The sequence below is a fragment of the Saccostrea cucullata genome, unplaced genomic scaffold (assembly GCF_032062105.1).
Source record: "Saccostrea cucullata isolate Sc308-1 unplaced genomic scaffold, CSIRO_AGI_Scuc_v1 ctg1324, whole genome shotgun sequence".
Lineage (NCBI taxonomy): Eukaryota > Metazoa > Mollusca > Bivalvia > Ostreida > Ostreidae > Saccostrea > Saccostrea cuccullata.
The window spans coordinates 72285-100125 of NW_026920528.1; the positions used below are offsets into that span (position 1 = coordinate 72285).

Below are 27841 nucleotides of genomic sequence, written 5' to 3' on the forward strand. Positions count from 1 at the left end.
TGAAAATCTTTTGTAAATCGAACGTAAAATCGGATTGTGTGACCACCCGATCAATCGACTCCATTCGACTTACCTGAGCAAGTCGGATGAAAATCGGATGAAAAATCGTATCGTGTGACCGCACCTTTAGACTAAAGATCACGGGATGAATAATTCGCGAGTTGACGTTTAATCAGAAGGTTTTTTGATGAATTTTAGCACATTGTTGAATAATAACTGATGTGTATAAATTAGTTTACAACTTTATATAACTAAATGTGCATGCATGACGTGTACACAGAGTACATAACCCGTGTATATAACGTAGATTATTTGGATTGAATATTTTCCTTGAGTGATCCTAAGTATAAGTAATGATGAAATTATTTATACCAAAACCCTCTATCCATGTAAATTAAAATCGGTAATAACGTAGAAAACAGACTAGAACATACACCATTATGCCAGCAAAAGTGATTGGCTTTTAAAGCAAATAATACAGATTAATCATTAATATACCTTTTTGACGAGGGTAGAATTTATTGTCAATTTCAAATGAAATAAGATGAAAAAACAATACTTCTTATACAGAAAAACGGAGTAAAATGATGTCGCATATTTTGCAATTTTCCATATATCAGTATCAGAAAAATAGCAAATTCATCAAGATTCTTAGTAGTTTCTTTCTAACCGATTTTTTACGCAAGCTTTAAGTTTTCCTTATAACTGTGTTTTACTGTTTGCGCTATGTAGTTATCATTTCTGTCTTTAAATCAATCGGCTATTGAAATATTTATATCAGAAAGGAGCTTCCTATTCCTATATTGTCCTACTGTAAAATTAAGCCGTCTATTAGCAGAGGTACTGCTGTTTCTTTTGGTTTCTATATATCAATGAAAACAAAAATGAGGAACCGGATTGTACATAAATATAAAGAAACAAATCTGACTGATACATGTGTACTGAAAAGAAAAAGACAGAATCTTCGGTTGCTTACAGATAAAAGGGTTGGTAGATTTCTGATAATTGAATTTTTCTAATTGGGTGTTTTAAAGATATTTGAATTGAACATATTTTATTGACAATTAAAGCCAAAAGGATAAGACACAAGCTCTGTAACAACTTTGATAGTCTTCTCCTTATACAAAATTTTATAATATTGCCAAAATAAAGAGCAATTATTTTCAGTAACAATTAGTAGTGTCAAAGACAGTAAACTCTCGATACCAGAACACAATTCCATATATACACGTACAAAGAAAAATTTTTTAAAGATTTTTCAGAGAATCGACCACAATCTTTTAAAAAGGTATGAATAACTTTAATAAAAATTTCTAAATTTTGTTGATCAGATAATATATCAACACCCCATAACATCAAATGGACATCTACACAGGCAACTTAGCCACATATGATTCTCATATGAGTATCATATGATTCTCATATCATTGGTTTCATATGAGAATCATAGAAAAAGGGCATCATATGTGAATCATTTGAAGCAAATCATATGATTCACATATGATCCACATATGTGAATCATATGAAAATAACTACATATGATTTGCATATGAATGATTTAAGTGTGTTTCAAGCCATTTACATATGAGAATCATATGAAAAGGGCACCATATGTAAATCATATGAAACACTTAAGTGTGTTTCAAGCCATTTACATATGAGAATCATATGAAAGGGGCATCATATGTAAATCATATGAAATAGTTATGTGTATATTCTTTCAATATTTTTTCTCATTATTGTACACATTTAAAAATCAGATATTTCTGCTTTAGATGAAAATTCATTACATTACAATGATCTTCCTTCATTGGTTAAATATTTTAAAATATCTTATAATGCTTACACAACTTTTTTGATAAATTAATCATAAAATTATTTTCATCAAGAGAAATAACTTATTTTTCACAGTGTACATTCTAAACAAGAAAATATACAAACAAGTCAGTAGCATTTGTCGATACATGTATTTATCATATTCTAAAATGAGTACATTCAAATTATAAGATTTCAGCAAAATGATTAAGTAGTTAAACATGTATACATTTACAAATGAATAAAATAATTAGGTCATGTACCTGTATAAAAATAGCAAATGACAGGAAAGTGTCCACAGCAAAATTGAAATATCAGCAATAACATTTGTCATGTATTCTCTATTGTAAATTTATGAAAAATCAAGTTATTTGATATTCTAGCATACAGATAAGAATGGGAAATCTTTACAGGTCTAATTCAGACAAGATTGTGTACATCCTCGACATTTCATAATTATTCCACATATTTCCAGGTTCTATTTCCTTCTGTATCTTTTCAATATTTTCAGTTGTCCTCCCTCTGATCTGACCATTTTGAAAATCTCTTTGAACTGTACCAAAAATGCAAATCCACCAGTTCTCCCCTTCCTGAACAATTTCTTTGTGGCATTGAATGGTCTCTACAAAAATTTCAAAAATAATAATAAAATAATTCTTAAATTACAAAATCAATTCTACAAGTTATATTAAAGTAACTTATCACCAGCAAACAAATGTATTCCTAATTCACCGACACAGATATAATACAAGATAAAACTAATGTTATATATGTTATACTAGGTGTTTTGTGAAATCCTATGAGGTTATTTGCAAGACACTGTTTGAATATAGCTTCATAATAAAATCATAAAAAGCATTTTTTTTTATTATGACAATTGAATTGAATTTTGCAAGACAATTACACTATTGGAAGATATGCTTTATATTAAAATAAAAAAAAGCAAATTTTTTTGTCAATTGAATTTGGAATGTGCAAATAGTATTATTGCCAAAAATTAAGAAGATTCTGACACAAATATATAACTTTTGGACAGAAAATTACAGACAAGTAGATATGCAGAAAAACAGACTTTGTGATTCCAGGTTATCCCAAGTTTTGTTGGGAAGAATATAACAAAGTCTGTTAAACAGTGTGTAGTTACCTTAACTTTGAAACAAGTCTAGGATCTTTGGAATTTTTCTTGTGAGAGGCTGACTGTATATTGAACCTGTAAAACCAATATTAACACAGTAGATATTTTCTAAGCATAATTAAAACTTAAACTACTAAAAAGAGAAGAGTATACAAGCTCATAGTTCTCAAAAGTCTTAAATATCTTACAATTTACCTGAAACTAGCTTCTCTATTAGTATTGGAATTTTTTTTTAATAAATGTCAGTCAATTGAATACATAGATGTAAATATTCAATGGATTAATTACTTTAGCTATCTGATGTACTTTCAACAGAAACACATGCATATGTGTGTACCTTGAAAGTTGCCACTGTTATTATTAATTTTTGCTGAAATTCAAAAAATCAATTTACCCCCTGAAGTTATTGTATAGTTTCATAGCTTTTAAAGCCAGCATATTCTATTCACACTTACCATATTTTAAAAGTGCATTGGATTAAAATTGTTTCATAATGTAGAATACAACTTGTATATTATTGAGTTGAATTTAATTATTTTTGATGAAGCCATGCAAACAATGTAGAATTACAAAGGAACAAAAAGAAATTATCAAGAAATATTTTGTCATTAAGGAGTCATTACAGATATTCACTTTGGTTTCTTATTGCAAGTATTTCTTTTTACCTTTAATATTGTGATGATGCAATCTTCTGTCACAATCAGCTTTTGGATCAATCGCCGGTCTTATCAGCTTTGGGCTTCTCAGACTTAATAAAAAAGCAGCACGGTGACACTGAACTCAAGTTGTTGAATGCATCTATAGGCCATACAAACAAACATTTGTCATTAAGTTGACGAAAGAATTGACTTGATATAAACGATCTCAACATACAAAAACGCCAAACTGCTATACAAGGTTTCTACTTTCACTTTCAAATCAGTACGTAACAAAAGTCAAAACAAAAAGAAAACAAAGTAATGCCTTTAGCCTAACATGTAAATTGTAATGTTTACATCCATTTAGAAACAAATTTATGCAAAAGTATTACTTACAGATCACGAACGTTATGTAGGTTTACGAAATGCATTAATTTAACAATTAGAAGTGTTGAGAGTATTGCAGAGATGAGTTCATACGAACCTGTAGCCGTAATGAAACGATATTAAAACAATATTAATTAAATCTCTTTTAAAAATTTTTAGGAGATTACTTACTTTTTCCAACACCAGCACTTCTGCTGCAGCAGTGACGTTAAACATGACGTACACTTTCATCCGATAGAAGTCAAAACCGGTCTGGGAAAAATACGGATTTTTTTTTTATTTTACTCAAGTAATAAACCCAAACCCAAAAGATTTGAAATAAAAAGCAAATTAATTTATTCTTTATCAATTTTGTCTGGGATATGCACTATTACTGAAAAAGGAAATTGTGAAAGTTTTTTTTTTAAAATAAGGGAAGGGGGGTGTTAAACAGAGTAGAACTTAACATTGTTATTGCTAACAAATTCTTTTGGAATTGATGTACATTTAAATTACTATTGAGATATATTATTGAAATTGCAAATTAACTTGAGTATACCAAGGGCAAATTAGTGAATACTGTTTCATATGATTCTCATATGATCACTGCTTCATATGATTCTTATATGATCACTGTTTCATATCATTCTCATATGATCACTGTCAAGTATTCATATAATTTTAACCTGAGTATAACAAGAGCAAATTAGTGAATATGGTTTCATATGATTCTCATATGATCAGTTTCATATGATTCTCATATGACCTCTGCCAAAATATACATATGATTCTCATATGTAAGACCTTTCATATGAGAATCATATGTATATTACTTCATATGATTAACATATGTTTGATCATATGATTCCCATATGATTGGCAACATATGATTCTCATATGATTGTATATGCATATGATTCTCATATGATCCACATATGATCTTCATATGAAAGGCAATGCATATGTGGATCATATGTGGCTAAATTGCCTCTGTATAATATACAAATTGTTGAATGATAATAAATTATTCATTAGAGAATATCTTGCTGTTGCATATTTTCTACAAACAAAAAAAATTGATAAGAATCCTCTATTTTTCCACATGAGCAATTGGGACTGTCTATCAAATTACAGCAAAATAGGTAAGAATTTAAAATACAATTATGTCTTAACCTTGTGTGAATAACATTCCAAAATCTCTTTCCAAAAGAAAAATACTTTTGAGGTTTTACAATATTGCTTGACAAACATTTTTTAAAACTTTTCAGAGAAGTGCCACCCTTATGTTGATTTTAATTGCATTCCACTTTCTGACACTATCTGGAATAAAGAATTTATTGAATAATTCTAATCTGCATTTTGGCAAGGAATAATTGGAGGAATTATTAGTAGAGTATTGTGAAATGTTGCCTCTTATAACAGGTACTATATTTTGAATATAAGTAGGTACTAAATTGTTGTGTATTTTGTACATTGTTACTAGATTTGTTCGATTTCTTCTATTTTCCAAAGGTTCCCATCCAGTTTCCAAATAAAGTGAATTTTTAGAAGCAATAAGTGTAAGACCTGTTACAATTATAGCAGCAAATAATTGAACTTTCTCAAGCTTTTCAATGTCTGCCTTTGTACACCCCGACCAAACTTCAACTGCATATTCCAATTGTGGTCTAATAAAAGAAATATACATCTGGGACAAAATATCCCTTGACACACTAAATTTTAGTTTTTTCAGTAATCCAGGTTTTTTGTAAGCCTTCTTTACAATGATATCAATATGATCAGACCACCCCACATTTGAAGACAGAAGTATCCCAAGATGTGTATGCTGTGTGACATATTCTATTTCACAGTTATCAAAAATTAGATTTGGAAATTATTGCACAGCTTTCAAATGAAAAAATACAGCTTTTGTTTTCTGTGGGTTGAATTTCAACAACCATTTTTTCGACCATTCATGTAATACTTTCAGATCATGATTAGGATTTTGTTCAATATGATTAATATTATCTGATTATTGTTATAAAGAATTATCATCAGCATATAATCTACAAACAGATATCATATTTTGAGCAACATCATTTACATATATCAAAAATATGAGTGGTCCAAGTTCAAATCCCTGGGAGACTCCAGCTTTTACATAACCAATGGAAGAGAGCAGATTTCTGTACTTGACTTGTTGTGTTCTATTTCTTAAATAACTTTCAAACCATTTTAGTGCATTACTATTAATTCCGTACATTTGAAGTTTATAAATTAAGCCTTGATGCCATACTCTATCAAATGCTTTGGATAAATCACAGAACACCATACAATAGAATTTACCTTCATCAATACTTTTCACAATAGAATGGTATATTTCTAGAAGCTGATATACAGTACAGTGCCCGGGTAAAAAACCTGACTGATATTTATAAAAAAGATTTTTGGAATGTAGGTAATTGTACACATGTTTGAAAATAATTCTTTCAAATATTTTACTAACACAACTCAACAAAGAGACAGGTCTATAATTTGAAGTTATAGAGGGCTCATCCTTCTTAAATAGTGGAAGAAAATATGCTAATTTCCAACATTCAGGAAATGGTTTTAGTGATAATGATTTATTAAATAGAATACACAGTGGTTTTGATATAGTATTTTTACAGGACTTTAACATTTTGTGACTGACCCACTGCTTTATTGACAGGAATTATTGAAATTATATCTGTAATCTCATATTCTTGAATTTGTATTTCTGGAAATTTATCATTACATCTAATTTCCATATTTGGAAGTTCATGGTCACTGTCGTCTAAAAAAGTGATAGATGTAAAATACTTATTTAAGAGTTCAATCTTGTCGGAGTCTAGTATTGCAAATTTATCTGTGTTAGTGTAATTGAATCGCTGGTGGTACTTTCTTCTTGAATTTCCATGCTTTCTGATAGGCGTAAATAACCAAACCGACCGCGTGCTATCAGTAGCCGTGGAATTTGATATATATTTCTGACGGCATATTTGCTACCCACCACTCAATTTCTTGCAATGCTTGAATTTGTCTTGGATTACAAAAACTCGTAATATAGTCTCTTACAATATGCTATATTACGCGTATTCGTAACTACATTACGAAAAATTGTAATATAAGTTTTATAGTACGATAACTAGTAATATTACAAATTTTCGTATTGGACTGGACTGTTCAAACATGCGTTTTTCAGGTTTAAGAATGAATAATATTAGAGGTCGTAAATGCTAATAATAACTACGCTGTGATTTTTAATTACAACTGTATACAGAAATTAGAGTGCAGTGATAAACAATTTAATCATATCTTTCCAGAGTAAGATAAGGAAGAGAAGTTTACTGATCTCACAAAAAACGTGTCTTCGTTCTTGTAATTTTAAAAATCTAAACAATTTATTCTTAGATTATACTGGCGATTAATGATTTTTGCGACTTATATGTCAGATATGTGTAGCGTTCTTTGGAGGAAAAACTGTTTTCTAATTAAATAGTTTTTTTTGGTTTAAAACAATCCCTGAAACAAAAGTTATATCTGCTTCAACATGGTATGATTATTTTTTATGCAAAGAAACTAAAATATAAATAGGGGTTCATTGTAGATGACTTTTCAAATGGCACAACACGTTTGACAATGTGTTCGCGAGGTATCTACAAATGTAACTTTTTACAAATGTAAACATGAAACATAATCCTTTGGTTCTGGAAGTAATACGATTTCCATATTGTATGCTAGCATTTAATATTAAAGCCAATTAGTACATCTTATTCTATAATATGGTGTTTCCTTAAGAAATAGCTTAACCGTATTTATACAGCTTGCAGCACACCAATAAGCTAAGAGAGATGGCTCTTTCAAAAACTGAGTCAAGTTTATAAAACAAAAATCAGGGGAGGGATATACATTTCAAGATATATAGATCCCCGGGTTCTTCATATGATTTAAATTTGTTTTCCTATCTTCTGTTTGTAATAAGACGCAATCATAATTTCTATCATGAGAACACATATTGCTTAAAACAGCAAAAGACGTAAATTAAAGTTATGGGGTATGCTTGTATGTTAGACTGTAACAGTAAAAATAATTAGATTACATCAAGTTTTCTTGTGTTTTTCTGTTTAATGAGATGTTTGTTTGTAGATTAAAAACAGTTTTAACTGAATTTCTCAAATAAAATCAAAAGCAGAGATGTACCTTCAATTTCTTTTTTTTTTATCTTCCTCTTTGTAATAAGACGCAATAATAGGTTTTAGGTTTTACATATTTATTGAACTATAAGTATACAGCAATTGAAACAAAATGAAATGAAATGCACTAAAATATAATAACTAGCGGGTTAAAATCAAATTCAAAAATGCAAGTATTATACAAGTACTCCAACGAAATAGATCTAGTAATTGTATAAGAAATTAATTTTCAATAAAAACATATCTGGCATATCTAGGCCAGATCTAGTGTTATAGAAAGGATTACTTGTTTGTTTTTGTTACTCTAAGACAATTCAATTATCTATAAGATAAATAACAAAATTACATACATGTATCTACAAGATACAAGCTTAAAATTTTCATATGATATCAATTCATCTTATCATAAAGTTTCTATGTAATCAGGACTGATATACACTCCATTACAAACTGAAATTCATCACATAAAGTATTTTTCTTATACATAATACAAAAATACTTAAAGATCTGTCCGTATTTCATCTACCAACTTCAATTGGACGCTCTTGGTGGTTACAAGTTACAAATTTTGATAATTTTATTCTTAAATTTTTCGGGAATTTACTTAGATACATTTCTCGTCCAAAATTGTTTCTAAAAATCCTGTAATTTAAACATTCAGATGAATTTGATATGTTCATACGCCAGTCTAGTAAAAAATGAATTAACAACTTTTCTTTTACAGCAGATTTTAAACATGTAATACAAATCAAATTATGAGTCATCCACACATAAGACAATCTAGACAGACGACACGAATTCACACATATACATTATTTCTATCATGTGTTCAAAGATAAACCTTCTGTAAATCATTCATACAGAAAACAATGCATTATGTTTGACATCTTACACTCATGTGACATCAAAAGTTTTCTTCACAGTTTCAAATGAAATCTTTTATATTTCTTTCTATCTCATATGCATTTCATATGTAAAAATGATAAAGCGAAATAGAACAAAATAGCCATATTAAAAGTTTCAAGTTTTTTATCTATGCTGTTATGACATAATTATAAACAATAATACCGAAATTCATTGTGCACAAAAATGTCATAAAAGCAGTCAAATTTCAATTCTTTAATGACGTGGGTTTAATGTCATTGGCTTCGGTTGATCCTAGTTGAGCCGTGTGAAGTATTCCAAAAATAATACCATAATCGTTTTGAGATGCAAATGTTTATAATTACATGGTGTACAAACTTTTCTTTCCAACATATATGCAAGGAATTTTTTACTGAAATTTTGGTAACACAAATGTCAAGATTTAAGTATGACATCATCTCGCTTTCATATACGATTACATTAAAATGCCACTTATTTTGTTCATCCCGGTCACTTTTAATGAATATGACAAATGTCGAGCTTTGACATTTGAATCTATAGGAGATCCGGCCTAAAGACAATTAACTGAGTACAGGCTTTATTTAAAAATGGTTGCCCGCGTGGTGAAGTGGTTAGAGCGTCTGCTCTAGAGTCGCGAAGTAAGGAGTCAATCCTATATTTCAAAGCAACTTCTAAGTCACTTGCGCAGTGCAGTGTTTAGAGCGTCTGCTCTAGAATTTCAAAGTAAGGAGTTTATGCTTATATCGCGGGTTCATATGCCACTGTGGGACGTGGAGACCAGCCCTTCGGATGCTATCATATAAACTGAGGTCCCGTGTGGCAGTAGTCAGTAGGCACTGGAACAAAAAAATCCCTCACTGCTCAATGGTCATGAGTGACATGTATAGGACAAAGTTTGTATCTCTCCAACGGCAAGTGGTTGGTCTCTCCATATTTGTATTAAAAAATTCTGAAGACTAAGAGACATTATACAATCAATGTAATCTTTTTAACATTAAGTGAAAGTTTCCCTTTTCAGAAAAAAACCCCAGGTGTATAAAAATATTTGAAGATGAAAAATCATGGTATGATGAAATCTTTGTGTATAACAGTAAATCCTTATACATTACAGCCATATTATATAATACACATACTCCTATATATAAAACTAAAAGTAAATAGTTCTGTCAATAGAGAGGTTAAGCATTTTACAGTGTATGTCTACCTCTACATGTAAACCTAGCACACAGAAATGGCAAAGAAAAAATTGGGGAGCTCACTTAAGTGCCCTTCTAAAAGGAAAATCGTTGGATGTGTTCGCTAGATTACCACCAGACAGTGCGTTGGACTTTTATGAACATAAGAAAGCACTGATGAAACTCTTTGACATGACTTAGGATGCATTCAGGGAAAAATTCAGATCTTCAAAACCCGATGGTAGTGAAACCTTTATTCAGTTTTCAACTAGAATTGAAAGTTACATGGAACGATGGGTGGAGTTATCGAAAACATTTAAGACATATGAAGGACTCAAAGACTTGATGTTACGTGAACAATTCATTTTGTGCTGAAACAAAGAACTTTCCTTATTCTTGAAGGAACGAATTCCTCCTTCTATTCAGGATATGGCCAGATATGCTGATCAGTATGTTGATGCGAGAGCAACTTCTTCATCAGCTGTTACCCAAATACCGATCTTCGACAAGAAAGTTTCCTTTGGAAAGCAATCCTCTTTTCAAAGTTCTAGTGAAGGAACCAAAACCAGTGGTGGAATCAAGTGTTTTAATTGTGATGAATACGGACACAAGCAGTTTGATTGCCCTTCGAGGAAGTCCTCAGAATTAAGACAGACACACAGGAAAAATCTGATAGACCACATCAACCATCACGCTTTAGTGAGCAATAACAGGGATTCAACAGATATAGACGTCGCTTTTCACAAGGAAAAGAAGTCAAATTTTCTCTTGTTGGAGCACATAAGCCTCAAAGTGACAAAATTTCAGTTGATGATGGTGTGATGCCTGTTGTTAAAGGATGCGTTGGCGATAAACTTAAACTAAAACTTAAAAGATACCGGATGTCGTGGTGCGGTGATTTGGAAAAGTTTGGTTACGTCAAACCAACTGACTGGAAAAGCTCACAAATGCATTCTTGCTGACGGAAGTGTAGTAAATGCAGATCTTGCGATAGTTGAAGACACACCATATTTAACTGGAACAATCGAGGTCTCATGCTTTGAAAGACCGATATTTGATTTGATTCTTGGGAATTTCGATGATGTTCGGAAACCAGACAACCCGGATATTCATTGGATGAAAACTACTTAACCTTCATTTGCTGTTGAGACTCGCAGTCAACTTAGGAAAAAACAGTTGCCTTATAAACCATTGAGTGTTCCTGAAACCCTACAAGATGTACGTGATGTACGTGATGAGATATTAAGTGAACAGACGAAGGATGATTCTTCAAGCAAGAGTTGGAACATTGCTAAACAAGGGACAGTAAAGGAGCTTAATAACAGAGGTTCAACAAGGATGTTTATACGGAAGCAATTACTCTACAAAGAATTCAGTAGTCCAAAGGTTTCAAATGGAAAGACGTTTCCGAGGAAGTATAGAACAATGGTTAATGAGATGGCTCATGAATGTTATTGCAGGACATTTGGGTGTTAAGAAGACTACAGATAGAATACTAGCAGAATTCTTTTGGCCAGGTGTACAAGCAGATGTCAGGCGATTTTGTCGTTCGTGTGACGTATGCCAAAGAAAAATAACTAAGGAAAGGGTACATGCAGTTCCTCTTGGACAAAAGCCCATGATATCAGAACCTTTTCAACGTATTGCTGTGGATATTGTTGGCCCGCTTCAACCAGTTACAGGCAGAGGAAATCGATATAAGACAGTCAAGGTGAGCGGACGTGTTTTCTGATGCTATTATCTCTCTATTAAGATTCTATTGGAGATAATAACTTCAGAATGGATAAAAATAGATCTTAGTAAAAATACAGTTTTTTTTTACATCAATTCTAGACTCTCAAATTCATTTGTTAACAGTCATAATGAGTCGACTCCAGAAGATGTGAAAATACCAGATTTTTTAAAAGAGAAGCTACATAATGAGAGTGTCACAATCACATTTGAGAATGAGGGGTATTCTAAATTATCAAGACTCCTGCAGAAGAACCTGATATTCTACAATCGGAGTAACAGAAATGGATGGATTTATAAGACTCTGTGTAAATCTGTAAGTGTTGCGCTTTACAAATTTACAGACTCTCTTCATATCCAGGAGATGCTGCTTTCACCTGGTACAAAAATTCCTGCAAGAACTTGAAAATGATCATTGCTGAAATATCTACCTACCCACAACCACAATTAGCTTCAACATCAAACGCTATTGTAAAAAAATGTAAAAACAATGAACTCGGTGAATGCAGACACTGCAATAGTGCAGCTGCGATAAAACAGCTGCCTGAGACTGTTAAATTCCTCACTCTTGAGGTAGAAAAACTAAAAGAGAAATTGAGCATTTAAGATACTAAATCGTCTGTGTCTGCCAGTACACAAACCTAGAACTGGCAGCTAAACACAAGGAGACATCTACAGAGAGGCTTACTTTTTCAGGCGGCTTTTCTAGACATGTGCAACACCATAAAAAGTGTGACTGAGTCGAGCAAAAACACAGAGATATGCCTTACAGAACTTGCTGAATTAAAAGACGAAAGACCCAAAGCCCCAAAAGCAACAAAAAATGAAGAACTACAATCACGAAGTGGATCATCCCTCATAATTGGAAGTTCAATGTTAAATGTTCATATGGCAAAAATGTTGATGAACACTCTTAACGCAATTTGAATAAAAAATCAATGCGCGTTGAGTGTGTCCAAAATTAAACGCACTGTGAAAAAAATGTTCAAAGTGCGCTGATTTTGTCCCAATTTTTTGGCACTTTGAAAATCTTTTTTCAATGTGCATAATTTTTTCAAAGTGCGTTGCCACATTGCACATGCTGAATAACTTAGACATACCTCTTAAATGCCAAAAATATGCTGTACATTTGCAATATGAATTATTTTTAAAAGTAGGCCAAAGATGAAGGGCAAGAGTCACTAGAACAGTAACTATATAAATATCTAACTATCTAAATTGCATAAGCCACGTTGAAAAGCAATATATATTCAAAATATGAATTGCATACCTCTTAAGCTGTTAAGACATAGGGTGTGAAAAACGGAAGGAAAGACAGACAGACAGCTAGACAGAAAGGCACACAGACGCCGAGTAAAGTGATCCTAACGTACCGTTCTGCTTTGTAGACGACACAATCATGAGTCTGGCCCCCACTTAGTATAGATCTAAAAAAAATAATGCATTACTAACATGAAAGTCAAAACATGTGCCACACTTATCTACGCAAATGTAATTTCATTAGGTGTAATGTCTTACATTTTATGAAGTATTATTCAGAATTGCAGATTGTGCATTTTAGGTACATTAGCAATTATGTTCCAATTATTTTGTTTTATTTATGACTACTTTCATTGTTTATACGATAGCTCGGAAGATTGGTCAAGAAAGTAGTTATAACTGAAAAATTTATCGATGTTTAACTTTTTCTTAAACGTGTTTTTGTCCAAGATTGGAATTGTAACATTATAGCTAAAAAAAAATCAAACTATTAAACACGTGAAATTAATATGCTTAGAATAATAATTTTTTAACCTACTTTTGGTATTACATGAGTTTTGAAGAGGACATCATTCAGAAGATCTTCAGCTGACGGTCTCTTGTCTGTTTCCCGACACAACATTCTCTCCATCAGGTTTATCAACTGGGGACTATATCTATCCTTAGGCATAGGTAACTGTGTAACAGAGGTTATACATTAGATTAATCTACAGAGAACTCTATGAGCTATCAGGGTCTTTAAAAATCTCCTGGTACCAAGTATTTTTATCTGGTTCAAATCATGATTGTATTGGACCTTTAATTGGACAAAACTTTGTTGGAGAAAAATTCTATATTACGGCCAAAATTAAAAAAAAATATCTTTGTTTCCCCTAACGTGACCGACCTAATTAAATCGCGCCGACTGAAAAGTTTCTCTTTAATAAAGATGATTCAAATATTTTTTTAATTGTTAATCAAGTTTTATATAAAATACAATTTCATCAAAATCAGTTTTTATAAGAACGGCTGATGTTGTTGTACTGTAATTTTCAAGCATTTGTTGTTCATATGTGATTACAGAGAATTAGTACTTTATAAATCAACGGCGACGTCTCAATCTTATGCCTTTAGTTAACTAGAATTCTTCACTCTTAAGACAATTCTATAATGAAATTTACCGTGACTAATTAAGAGTGTTTCAGGGGTGTCTTGACGTCTCCATGTGATTGAACAAATCTTTGAAAGGGATGCTAAACAACAAACAAACCTCTCTGTTGACTTGAATTACATGGTAAGGTCCGCCTCATATGCAGATGAGGGGACCATCTAGTGTACACATCATTTAATTTCACTGCATTTTATTTGAGTCTTTTTATCTAATAAAAAAAGCATTTAAGTGCCTATGTTTACCATATGCCATTATGGAACCATAGGAGTTGTTGTAAATATGTCTGCATATTCGTCCTGATAAATATAATTTATATGTCCTTTCTTCATGTCTTTTTAAGGTCAGCTGAGTGAACTTAAGTGACCTGTTGCTATCTGTATTCGTCCGTCGTCGTGCGCTGTTCGTTAACATTTAAACATTTTCAACTTCCTCTCTGAAACCACTAAACTAATTTCAACCAAATTTGGTATAAATCATCTATGGATGAAAGGGAACGAATTTGTGAATTTCATGTCTCTACCCCTTAGGGGTGGGGAAATAGCATTAAAATTAATGAAATCTTTAAAAATCTTCTTCTTTACTCTTGGATTTCAAGCTGTCAAAGATGTTGGCATGAATGTAATGAGCATTAAGTCCTCTACCAAAATTGTGAAATTCAAGGCCCAATGTTCAGGGGTTCTAGTCCTAGGACAAGGCTATAATTATACGAGGGCCGTTCAAAATTTACAAGAATGTGCTATTATTTACTTTTACAGACGTCGTATTGTTATGAAATTTCACAGAAATATGTATCTTAAAGATTCCAATAAATGTAAGGCATTTTTTTTGGTATTTTAAAAATCTACTCAAATTAACGGTATGTTGATATCGCTGATAGAGTGGTACGGAGCACGACAAAAAAAATTTCAAGCAAAAGCATGCGGAATCCAAAATTTAACTCAATAATTTTCTATGATTCGCGATATTTTTCGACAATTTTCTCAAAAGTATCTTTAAATTGTTCTTTTATTATGTTTTAAATTTCTGACTTAATATTTGAAGTATTAACAGAAATATTGTGATTTTTCTCTGATGCGATTCCCGTTAAAACGACTGTGAAAATGACGTCTCCTGAATTGACGGCGCACTACACTTTTGTTAAATTATGTGTAATACTCGAGATATCGCAAACAAAGATCCAAAATATGCATAAAAAAATATGTAGTAAACTAGGGTATTCGTGACATTCGTCCACAAATAGCAAATTTAAATTTTAGAACGTTAGACCTCTGTAAAAAGGCTATACGGAAGGACGGGAAGAAGATTATCGAGGAAAACTTTATCCGGATTATAAAGAACGTGATTTAGAGTCAGCAATATCATACTATATCTCATAAATACCTGCAGTTTTTGGTTTTAAAACAAAAAAAGAATATTCTTTACTTGTTTATAAGATTTTAAGCTTGACAAAAAAAGGCGTTTGGATGTTGAGTAGATAAGGAAAATGTTGAGAAAATTAAAACTCAATCACATTTTTTTATAATGCCAGTGAGGTCGGAGATTTTGCTGCTCCGTGACTCAATGATATGTCCTGAAAAATCCTTCAAAATTGAAACCAATTTACAACATTTTGTTATTAAATTTTGAAGACCATATAAGTAATGATTATTTAATATTATTTGTGACATTTTGCTCGATTATGCCGTCAAATATTTGTTTCTGTTCCACAAGTCCGTGTAATTTTTGAACGACCCTCGTAGTTTAAATAGTGATTTATGATGAAATAAAATTTATGATAAAATTTTCATAATTTTGAAATACATGTATGTTGCACTAAGGTCAGTGATTCCTGTAGGGTGCACAACTGGATATTAAGTAGAAGTGCATTTCTCTTTGATACTCTGATCCACCTCTGGGAATAAGGTAACTAGAGTAAACATGCAAAGTGTATTATTATGATAAACAATGGTGTCTCTTTCAAAATTGTGAATTTCATGCCCTCTGGTTTAAAACACGAAGCAAATTCAATTTTTGGAAAGTTGTTTCATGATACTCAGGTGACTTACGTGTATAAGGCCCATTAGCCTCTTGTTTATAGGTTTCACTTCGTGACTATGACATTGTATATATTATTTTTATTTGTAGATTCGGTTTTGTTCAATTAAATATTGTTTAAATACTCTTTCCAAAAAGTTTTGAAATCATGATTTCGTTTCCTGAGGCGTCGACTTTATTTTTCTTCAATTTGGCCCCTGAAGATTGGTTGCTTTTTTTTTTGCTTTTTATCCCTTCAAGATTTGTTGGGAAAACATTTGAACATGTTTTCATTGCTGCCAGTTTAGACGTACTCAGTACTTTTTGCCATTTTGCAGTGGGGGATCTTTTTGGGGTCAGTATCTTTTGCGACACTAGACATATGTTCTATGGTACCTTTTGAAGGACCGTTTGCAACGTTCCTCATTGGAATTTGAACCTGCGACTTATAATTAGCCACTTACTTATCAACTCCTTCTGTGTTCAATAACCACAGATGTATTGCAAATAAGAAAATAATAATTAAATAAAAGGAGGTTATGGAGATAAGGAACCGTATTCAATCTCAAAGTCCATAAAACAATACAAGATAAGAGCAGAGCAAACACGGACCTCCGAAACATCAGAGGTGGGATCAGGTGCAATGGAGGAGTAAGCATGCCCTGCTGACCGGTCACACCCGCCGTGTGCTCCTTGTCATGATCAGGAAATAACAGAAAAATCCGTCGTCAAATCAGTGTATAAATAATGGGCTAACAATTGGTATAAAAAACGTCAGTCGGCATTTGACTCAATGATAAATTATTTTTGCTGACAAGGTCATTGTATCGAACATAGAACTTACGAAATGATGACTTTAAACCAGACAGATATTTTATTTCATTCCTGGAGAAATACAGTGGCTGTAAGTATCAACAATGTAAGAGTAAATAGATGTTGGAAAAGTCCATGACTCTATTTGTAAAACGTCTGTAATCACTTATTCTGTTAATCTGTATTGGTGAATGAGCAGGCCCTGGTCGACGGTGACCATTTGCGTTGAGGTACTGTCGGCGTCACCATGGTTCTTGGCACCCCACTGGTGGCGGTTGCAGTTCCATTTTTACTCGTAGTAGACACGAGTATTCATGGCCCTTGCAAGTGGCACATTCCATCGCACCTCAACGAAATTGGACGAGTGCAACACATATTCTTACGCTCATTCTATTGTTTATTGACTTGATTGATATTTGAATTGATTGATTGATTAATGATTGATTGATTGACAAATAATTGACTCGATTGATTTTTGATTTGATTGATGGATTGATTGATTAATAATTGATTGATAAAAACAGCCCTGTGGTAACCCCAGCAAATTGATCGTCGCGGCCAGAAGCGCCATATTAAACAAGCAAAAATAACATCCATATTGTTTGTTTGATTTATATGAAATCTGAAATAACTAAAACTATGTTTAAGCCTATCTTGTCCGTTAAATCTATTAAATGTATACATGAAATTTCTAATAACACAATCGTCTATCTGGGATAACATGTGTTCTGATATGTAAAGTGGCTGTACATACCTGACCGTGTACAAATTTAAACGCTAGCTGTATGTTTCCTCCATGAAATGGTTGTTCTAAAGTAGCCATTACATAAACACACACACCCATAGCCCAGATGTCACTCTGTAAAATATATACATTTTCTTTTTTATTATAAGTTCATGTCTTTCCAGTCACCACAGGTTTACAGATATACACGTTGTTCATTAAATAGGAACTTTGATATCTTAATTATCTATACGTCTCCAATACCCTTAATATTTCATATCTTTTTTGAGTTATATCTAGCTAAAGATAAGTTAACACAAAAAACATTATCTTAATGTTCTTAAAATTTTATAAAATGTTGCAAAAACATTTTTGAAAATGTTTTAATCACGTGATTTTGTATGTTTTTTTTTAAACGTTTCTAAAACATTTTTTAAAATATTTCAACATATGTTATCATAACATTGTTTAAAAATGTAACAAAAATCATTTCATTTCATCGAAGGACTTTATACATGTCTGATTAATCAATAAGCCAAAATTAGAAATCATTATAAAATTCCAGAAAAAAATCTTTCAATTAAAAGATTACTACAGTTCCTCATTTCAACAATATTCCTCCTCTATATATTCTTTTTTTTCTTCTTCATAAACTCAATTTTAGGTAAATCGCAATCATACATTATTTGAATGTCTTAAGAACATTTTAAAAGTAACATTAAAAAATGTTGCAGCAATGAAAAATGAATGTTCTAAAAACATTCTCACAACAAACTCTTAAAATTACTAAATGAATTAAATTGAGCCGCAATTACATTAGTACATAATTGTTTCAGAAACATTTTGAAAATGTTTCCAAAAAATGTTGCAAAAACTATAATTAAAATGTTTCAGTTGTTGTAAAAAGAATTATTTTATTTAATATTTTAAATAATCATTTTCACTGCCTAGTCCGAATAATACCCAGAATTGAGTGTTAAAATAACAGCGATATTAAGAATATTCTTAAAATGTCCCTTCCAAATGTTTCAGAAACGTAATATGCAATATTTCCGATTTACAGAATGTTTCATTTCATGTTTTTAGAACGCTTTAAAACGTTATATAAAATCTTTAATATTTGAAAACTTTACATACCCTTTGAATAATTTTTGACTGATGTTTCAAAAAATTTTTAGAAATATTTTTTTTTAACAATATTAGATATGTTTCAAAAACATTTTGACAATATTCCTTCCATTTGTTTCAGAAACGTTTTCATGCAATGTTTCAAATTTATGGAAAAGGAATCATGTTTCATTGTTCATATGTTTCAAAAACATTTTAGAAAAAAATGTTCCAAAAGGATTTTATCCTAAGCTGTTTGAAAATATTTTTAAAATGTTTTTATAATGTTATAATTAGAAGAGGAAATGTTTTGAAAATATGTTTAAAATGTTTAGTCTAAAATGTGTCGAAAAAATCTTTTTACAACACCAATAAAATGTTTTAAAATATTTTGTGCTACCTGGGTTTGGGTGTACATTTCAAGGCCCACTTACCAGTTATTTATCAAGTTTTTTTTTTATTTTTATACACAAACATAAAATGTATAAATTTACGAATGTGACGTTAGGCCCTTTGCCTCAAAATCAAAAGGCGCCTTCCGTTTTGTAAAATTTCACGGCAAAAACTTTGCATGATTTGCATGATACAATAGAATTGTTACAGAAATACAGCTGGACTTACGGACGGACAGACATACCGATATTAAGGTATATATGCTATAAACCGCATAATTTCAAATTAAAAATATGTATATACGATGCAGAGACCTCTCATGATTAAACTATGTTCTGTCAGCTACTCTATATGTCTCGAAATATTCTATTTCTAAATTATTTTCTTTTGAGATCCTGCATCATTCTCTGTTGAGAAGTTGACGGTGAGTATTTCCTCTCAAAGGAGGAAGAGTATTAACAAGCCTTCAACTTCCTAGTGAAATTTTTTCCTGCAATTTTCTAAAAATATAAAAATTTTATAAATACCTTAGAGTCATAAGGTTTATTTAATAAGATTTCAGGACTCTTGTAGTGGAGGTTCCGGAGATCCCTAACAAAAAAATACTATAGTTAACTATAGTTAACTATAGTTTACTATAGTTAACTATAGTGATAACTTTGACACTTTGAAAACTTTGATTTACTATAGTGATAACTTTGACACTTTGAAAAACTTTGACAAAAACTTTGACACTTTGAAAAACTTTGACAAAAACTTTGACACTTTGAAAAACTTTGGCGAAAACTTTGACACTTTGAAAAACTTTGACAAAAACTTTGACACTTTGAAAAACTTTGGCGAAAACTTTGACACTTTGAAAAACTTTGACGAAAACTTTGACACTTTGAAAAACTTTGGCGAAAACTTTGACACTTTGAAAAACTTTGGCGAAAACTTTGACACTTTGAAAAACTTTATCGAAAACTTTGATACTTTGAAAAACTTTATCGAAAACTTTGATACTTTGAAAAACTTTATCGAAAACTTGGATACTTTGAAAAACTTAATCGAAAAATTGGATACTTCGAAAAACTTTATCGAAAACTTGGATGCTTTAAAACTTTGAAAAAGTTTATTGAAAACTTTGACACTTTAAAAAACTTTATCGAAAACTTTGATTCTTTGAGAAACTTTATCGAAAACTTTGACACTTTGAAAAACATTATTGAAGTCTTTGATACTTTTTAAAACTTAATCGAAAACTTGGATACTTTGAAAAAATTTATCGAAAAAATTAAACACTTCGAAAAACTTTATAAAAAACTTTGACACTTTAAAAACTCCATCGAGAACTTTGAAAATTTAAAAAACTTTATCGAAAACTTTGAAAATTTAAAAAACTTTATGGAAAACTTGGATACTTTAACACATAGAAAAACTTTATCACCAATTTTGACACTAAAAAACTTTATCGCCAACTTTGAAAATTTAAAAAACTTTATCGCCAACTTTGAAAATTTAAAAAACTTTATCGAAAACTTGGGATGCCTTGAAAAACTTTATTGAAAAGTTTGATACTTTAAAAACTTTATCAAAAACTTTGACACTTTGAAAAACTTTGGCGAAAACTTTGACACTTTGAAAAACTTTGGCGAAAACTTTGACACTTTGAAAAACTTTGGCGAAAACTTTGACACTTTGAAAAACTTTGGCGAAAACTTTGACACTTTGAAAAACTTTGGCGAAAACTTTGACACTTTGAAAAACTTTGATGAAAACTTTGACACTTTGAAAAACTTTGGCGAAAACTTTGACACTTTCAAAAACTTTGACGAAAACTTTGACACTTTGATTTACTATAGTTAACTATAGTTAACTATAGTTAACTATAGTATTTTTTTGTTAGGGATGGGGTATGATTTCGGTAATAGGTCCCTCCACGACTCTGTAATAAATAAAATCATCATACAGTAAAACAAGTGCTCCAGAGGGTCAATTTTGCTTCTATATAAATGAATTTTGTCATATCCATAATGTTAACAAAATATTTGGAAGCCTGGCAGTATGACAATCACTTCGCTATAAGGGTCAATTTATTATAAGCATGTTTGCTCAACGTGTTTGCTTTGATACTATAGATATGATAAACCAATACAAAATATCTGAGGGTTTGAGATATTGAGATTAAAGTAAGTAAAAAAATATAGTAAAAAATTCCATTTTAAGATATAAACATTTGAAATACCAAAGATCAACACAAATTAAAGTCTATGTGAGCAGATCAAATATTTGATCGTATTGTGATGCTTTGTGTGTACTTGAAAACTTGCTAATTAACATACTTGACAAATTCAAAATCACCGAGTTTAAATTTCATATCTTCACCAGTCAGGTAGACACTGCTTGTCGCCACGTCCCTATGTAAAATATGTCTACCATGCAGGTACTGTAAAGAAATAAACACAGCTGTAATATTCCTGTGCTTATGTTTGTCTGTAACCATGCATGTATATGTCTGTTACTAGGGATGTGTGATTTCATCGGTATACCGGCAAATCCTGATTTTTAACCGTGTGCATATATAATAATAATAATAATAATAATAATAATAATAATAATAATAATAATAATAATTACACTTTGTTTCTTGCCTCATACCTATGAATGTGTAGCTGTCAACAACCATTCTACATCTTTATCAAACTCTAGTAAATTTTCTATTCTAAACATTATTTATAATAAATGTAAAATTTTTAATTTTTATGTGACGATACTGGTAACTGTTATAACTCTACAATTTTTTAATTGACATAAAACCACATGTTAAACGTACGAATCAATCGAACACAGATTCTTAAATACCATTAAGTCACCATCAAGATAGACTTACAGGTGCTTTATGTCCTAAATCCTTTAAGCTACCATTAAGCCACCATTACGCAGTCGATAATACTGTGTTTATTTGTAGAATGATTAGCATTTTGAAAGTTTTTCAAAAAAAATCTATTTTCAGTAACCATGGTAACTCCGTTCATTGAAATCAAACACCTATGTTTAAAATTATGTATCTTAGTATAGTCTACTTGTATAGTTACATTGAAATCAAACCAAACCTGTAGAAGGAGTAGCATTTTGAAAGCATTTCACAGAAATTTCTATTTTTAGTAATCACGACAAAACAATCATCAAAATCAAAAACCGATGCACAGAATTATGTATCTTATGAGCGAGCGCAGCGAGGCGGCGCGAAGCGCCGCTCGCGTAGCGAGCTCAATAGACTAACGTGTACGAACGGAGGAAATTGGGGTTGAAATCTGCACATTGTTCCAAGAAATTTTTATGAGTCCACGTGAAAACATACTTAATTCCCAATAATCCTTTGCGGTTCATAGCAACATGGTGGGTTAATCATAGCAACAACTTACTTGAAAAAAATTACAAACAACGAATTAATGCAATATCCATGCCATAAAACTATCGTTTGTGTCCTAAGTCAACAGGGTTTTTTATCTGACGTCATACTTTCGTCACTTTAACGGTTCGGGTATTTCCGATTTTGTCGGAAACTTCCGAGAATTTCGGAATCTCGATCCTGATGCTTGGGAAGTGATTTCTTTTTTTTGTTTTGTTTTCTTTCTTTTTCTTGAATGATAGGCAGTGCATGTGTAAGTTTATGATAGTACATAACTGCGCTCGCCCCAACGTTCACACCGTAAATCATATTATAGTCTACTTGTGTGCCAAGTTATGTTGAAATCGGACCAAAACTGGAAGAGGAAAAGCATTTTGAAACAGACAGCTAGAGAGACGGACAGACAGACGGACGGACGGACGACAGACGCATTACTATCGCATAAGCTCTTCCGGTCTTTGACCAGTAGAGCTAAAAGCACACATTATCTTAGCACTATGCTAATAAAAGAAGATCTTATTGGACATATACATGTAATTATCATTAAATAAGTCCAATATTATAGCTACATGTGCTCTGTTTCTTTTGATGTTCTGTTATCAGTTTTTAGTATTATATCCATGGACTTCCACAAACAAATAAGCAAGTCATGTGTCATTCTTCAGCGTCGTGCATTGTTTGAAAAATCGGAAAACCATCACGTCGTTAGAGCCATTTCAGCGTTTTTTTCCTAATAATTGTCGAAAAATCACATTTGCAGTCCAGTAGGCGTTACAGATAGATGTTATATAAATTTATATATAATTCACAATATTTTGGAAAGGTTTTCCGTCGCACTAATGACTGCATGAAAATAAAAAGCTGCACAAAGTCAATTAGACTTGACCTCGTTAAACGGAGTATATAATTTGAAGGTTCTCTGTGATGAAATAAAATTTACAATTGCCAATCTATAAGAAATATCTTTTTTTTTTGTTCTTAAAATATGTATCAAGGCTCTTTTCTTTTTTATTTGGTTACATTTATTCATAATATTGTGTTTTATTTTTACGTGTATGACTTTATGAAATTAAATGTAAAATATTTTGTTTTACTTTTGAATATATGATATTTTTATCATGAATTCAAAACCTCCATTTTTTGGAAAAAGTCTTTGTCAATTTTTGATTTACCGCAAAAGCTAACTATGGGGCTCTAAACATGCTTTAAAAATGCCATTATTCAAACTATAAGACATGTTTCCATTGTGTCCATTACATAAAGCAAACAATCTTGCTCGAATTCAGTTTAGGGAATCAAAGACTTTATCATAGGGAATTTGGGGACATTCCGAGACTATGCGTGCCACAGCTCCTTTGTAAAAGAACTACACACGATAATTCTCAATTCCCGCCTACATTTTCCAGCCATATAATTCAAGAATGTTGACAATTTGACTATAAAATCTTTGTTTAATACAAAGAACAGTTAAATAGTAAACGTGCTAAATAGTAAAATTTTTATATCCGCTGAATATTTTTTTCTTTATTTCTTAAGAAAACACATTGCATTTATCACTGCATGAACTACAGTCGGCATGTCGTCTGTACAGATTTCATGATCAGTGGCTGTTCCATCAATGAAACGTATAAAGACATTAGCATCATTAATACAATAATTAATCTTTTTAATTCTACTTTAAATGATTATTCAAACAAATATAAATAAAACAATAAAATGTCTTTGTTTGTTATTACTGGTATTAACGGTCGCGGCTATTGCAGAAAAAAATTACATAACCCGCTTACGCGGGTTATGTATTTTTTTTGCAACAGCTGCTTCCGTGAATTCCAGTAATAACAAACAAAGAAAGCATTTTATTGTTGAAATAAATCGAGCTCTTGAAATACATGTAAGGGGGGTAGACCTAAGACGATATTTTCCACTGAAATAATAAAACATCATCTTATTTTAACTTTTGAAAACTGACCTGGAGGTAGGCGGGAGAACAATGCTATCGTTCTTAGTTCTTCCAAGTCATTATAAAGAATGTTTCATAAATACTTTCAAGATCTAATATTTTACTTTTTACATGTATTCACATATAAATAATCCAATTTTTAAAGAAGTAGGTTGATTTTGGAGGTCCATGTTTGTTCTGCTCCTATTTTGTATTGTTTTATTTTTGTTATCTTGAATTAGGTTTGTTTTCTTCATATCTTTCATTAAGCATATATACCTCAGGAAGTATTCAGAATTTGAAATGAACAATGTTAGTTATGTATACTATTTAGAATGAATTGATATGAATGGAAAGTAAATTAGATCATTTGCCTGATTGTCTGATTGATTATACAAATATTTCATTGGTGAGATTGGGCATTCAATGAAAAGAGTTTCATACCTGTTTTTAAACCCCAATTGTTTTTTTTTTAAGTTGTATGTACCTTTAAAGCACTGCATATCTGTCGAAACCACTCTACTATTCGTAGTTCATCTAAAAAATTATCATTTCTTCTTTCCAAAAATTCTGACAAATTTCCCTGATCACAGAATTCTGTCACTATACATAATGCACCTTTTTCATGATATGATGTAACTGTACGTAGAATAAATTCATGCTGTAAATCTTTCAGCAAACTTGCTTCTTGTTCTGCTCGTTCACGTTCATCCTCTGTTGATTTTGTCAGGTCAATTACTTTCAAAGCATACTGAAAGTACACAATAAAACACGTCCATAAAGAACACTTTTATAATAAAGAAATGCTTACAGCAAACTGATTTTCAATTCCCATGAGTTTAAGTTATAAGATTGATTACCGTCTTCCTTTGAAGACGGTATTATATAGTTGAAGTTTTTTACAGTCTTCGGACTATGCACTTCCTCTCTTTTGTGATTGGTAGAAATTGCATGATGAGAAAATTTTCAATTATTTCATTGGTTGAAATGCTGTTCAAGGCAAGGGAGATAACTTTCTGATGATCTATTTTTCGTACGACTTAACAATTTTGCAAGATTTCCAATCTTAAAAAAATGACAAAACGAACAACAAAATCAGCATTAATTATTTCTTGATAACATGATATTTTTTATAGCAATAAATATAAAGGTCTCTTTAATTTCATTATCAATAAAATTTGATAGTTATTACGAGGGTTGTCCCATAAAATCGTGGACAAGGCGTTTTTGTCGAAAAGTAATGGGCGCACTAAGCTGAAATTTTCAGTAAATGTTTATTCATCATATTTAAGTGAATCATAATGTTTTTGATAATATATATTCAAAAATAAAGATTTTATTCTGCTTGAATGTGCACAAGGTACGGTCCTACGGCGCAAGCTAAAAATAGCAAGGCTATATTAGATAAGACATAAGAATTAATTGGTAATAAAAGTTTTCAATACATAAGATTAGGATGAAAATTATCTTAATTCCATTCCTTAATCGATTCTGTCGTCTTTTTAAAAATTTCAAGACATTTGGTTAATTTTTGGCAGTTTCCCGAGCATTTGAAATGGGAAAGTAATAAACACAATACACGAAAAATGGCGACTTTTTATGACGTTACGGCGCACCGGAGAGCAGTTCAGATAGATTAGGATGTTGTAATGACGCCTTAAGAGACTTTAAATGAATACAGAAGAAAGAAAAAATATGAAAAATATCACCAGATCCTTAGTATATAAATGAAATGAAAGTTTTCTTAGTGAAGTCTTCGTGGTCGAGTCCCCAGATAGTACAAAACATATGGACAGACTGCCATTTGTAATAGCAAAGGAAGCTGTCACTGTCGACCGTCCATGCGAGATTCTCTTTTAGTTGAATGATGGTGAGAATACTGTCTGTAACTTTTTAATAAATATTCATCAGATCGCATGAGTTGGCCACATTGTTTTCTTAACTGGTTATAGATACTCACATATGTAAATCAATAAAATTTCTAAATTTAAGTGGGGCTTATCCAACTTTAAGTTTAGCAAAGATGAAACGTGACGCTGTTTTTGACACTTTGACGTTATCATCCGTGCGCCGTAGGGCGATAAAGTACATAACATAAAATATCATAATTTGTTTACCTATGCATATATCTATTTAAAATTTGCTATGTATATTCATAATTTATCTACTAAAAAGTGGTGAAAATTTCAGAATTCAGTGATGATTATTTTTCAAACTAGACAACTTGTCCACGATTTTACGGGACAACCCTCGTACTTGCAGGCTCTACAATTTGTTATTATTCTTTTCCCCTTTCTTGTTTGAAGAGTGAATGGGAATCAGCCGAGGTTTGCCGAAAGCTCTCGGCCAGTCAAAGTTTACGGAGATGACTGAGCGACAACCGTGGTAGGGCTAATGCCCGTAAAAAGCTAATTTAGAAATACAAAATCAAGAAATTCAAAAGAATTATACGGCCTGTTAAGTATAGATCTGTTTACTGTTTAAAATTGTTGCTAAAGACGGTAAGCTTTTTTGAAAAGCTCTACTTGTATTATTATTATCATTATATTAAAGTGGAAACACGCCTTTTCGAAACGAAAGTAGAATTAAAACATCTATATAATTAACTGAATGAAATCAATCTAGGCACAATTTAAAGTTTGTTTCAATTATTACAAAATGAACAAAATGCAGACAAGTTTCAGTTTAAACACCATTTAAAACCACACAAGAAATAGATAACAAATATTTCCCCAAGGTATTTTCGTACACCTATCTTTTTGTCTCCATCATTTCTGTCATAACACAAGTATACATTGCCGTAGGATCCATCTTCTATTTTCTCCCCCAGTTCAAAATTATAATCATCTCCGCTTGCCATCTATTTATTTTCAGACCAACCAGTCAATTCAAGTTATTATTATGTTCCCCAAACGGAGTTTGGGAACATATTGTTTTTACTCGGTTTCTTATTATTATTAAGTCTTCCGTTCACAACGTGTTTGTATTGTTTCTTTTTATTATTAAGTCTTCTGTTCACAACGGAAGACTTATAGTGTTTGTATTGTTTCTTTTTATTATTATTATTATTATTATTATTATTATTCCTCCCAAATTTTGTGAGCGCGATT

General features: G+C 31.4%; 2 protein-coding genes and 1 long non-coding RNA gene across 3 annotated transcripts; all 3 read right to left on the minus strand.

Moving 5' to 3' along the window:
• Positions 1 to 2029: 2029 nt before the first annotated feature.
• LOC134250384 (uncharacterized) lies at positions 2030 to 3949 on the minus strand. Its single transcript, XR_009988500.1, has 3 exons — positions 3616 to 3949; positions 2960 to 3025; positions 2030 to 2437 (listed from the first exon to the last, which is right to left on the minus strand). It is a non-coding gene; the product is annotated as an uncharacterized LOC134250384 (long non-coding RNA).
• A 9673-nt stretch (positions 3950 to 13622) lies between these two features.
• Positions 13623 to 19981, minus strand: LOC134250391 (serine/threonine-protein kinase Nek4-like). Its single transcript, XM_062732746.1, has 3 exons — positions 19926 to 19981; positions 17929 to 18033; positions 13623 to 13874 (listed from the first exon to the last, which is right to left on the minus strand). The coding sequence occupies exons 2-3, from the start codon at positions 18016 to 18018 to the stop codon at positions 13728 to 13730; spliced, it is 237 nt and encodes a 78-aa protein (XP_062588730.1). The 5' UTR covers positions 18019 to 18033; positions 19926 to 19981; the 3' UTR covers positions 13623 to 13727.
• Positions 19982 to 21282: 1301 nt separating this feature from the next.
• LOC134250433 (uncharacterized) lies at positions 21283 to 27591 on the minus strand. Its single transcript, XM_062732806.1, has 4 exons — positions 27481 to 27591; positions 25219 to 25482; positions 21723 to 21826; positions 21283 to 21325 (listed from the first exon to the last, which is right to left on the minus strand). Exons 1-4 carry the CDS (start codon positions 27589 to 27591, stop codon positions 21283 to 21285), a joined length of 522 nt encoding a protein of 173 aa, XP_062588790.1.
• Positions 27592 to 27841: the final 250 nt, after the last annotated feature.

Excerpts from the sequence above, each read along its gene's own strand:
- LOC134250433 (XM_062732806.1), bottom strand. The coding sequence starts at position 27,591 with ATGGCAAGCGGAGATGATTATAATTTTGAACTGGGGGAGAAAATAGAA. Across the intron at positions 25,483-27,480 it reads ATGGAGACAAAAAGATAGGT|TATGCTTTGAAAGTAATTGA; the intron begins GTACGAAAATAC and ends GTGTACTTTCAG. Across the intron at positions 21,326-21,722 it reads GGTGATTTTGAATTTGTCAA|AGTCGTGGAGGGACCTATTA; the intron begins GTATGTTAATTA and ends TATTTATTACAG.
- LOC134250391 (XM_062732746.1), bottom strand. The coding sequence starts at position 18,018 with ATGGGTGTGTGTGTTTATGTAATGGCTACTTTAGAACAACCATTTCAT. Across the intron at positions 13,875-17,928 it reads TTAAATTTGTACACGGTCAG|TTACCTATGCCTAAGGATAG; the intron begins GTATGTACAGCC and ends TCTGTTACACAG.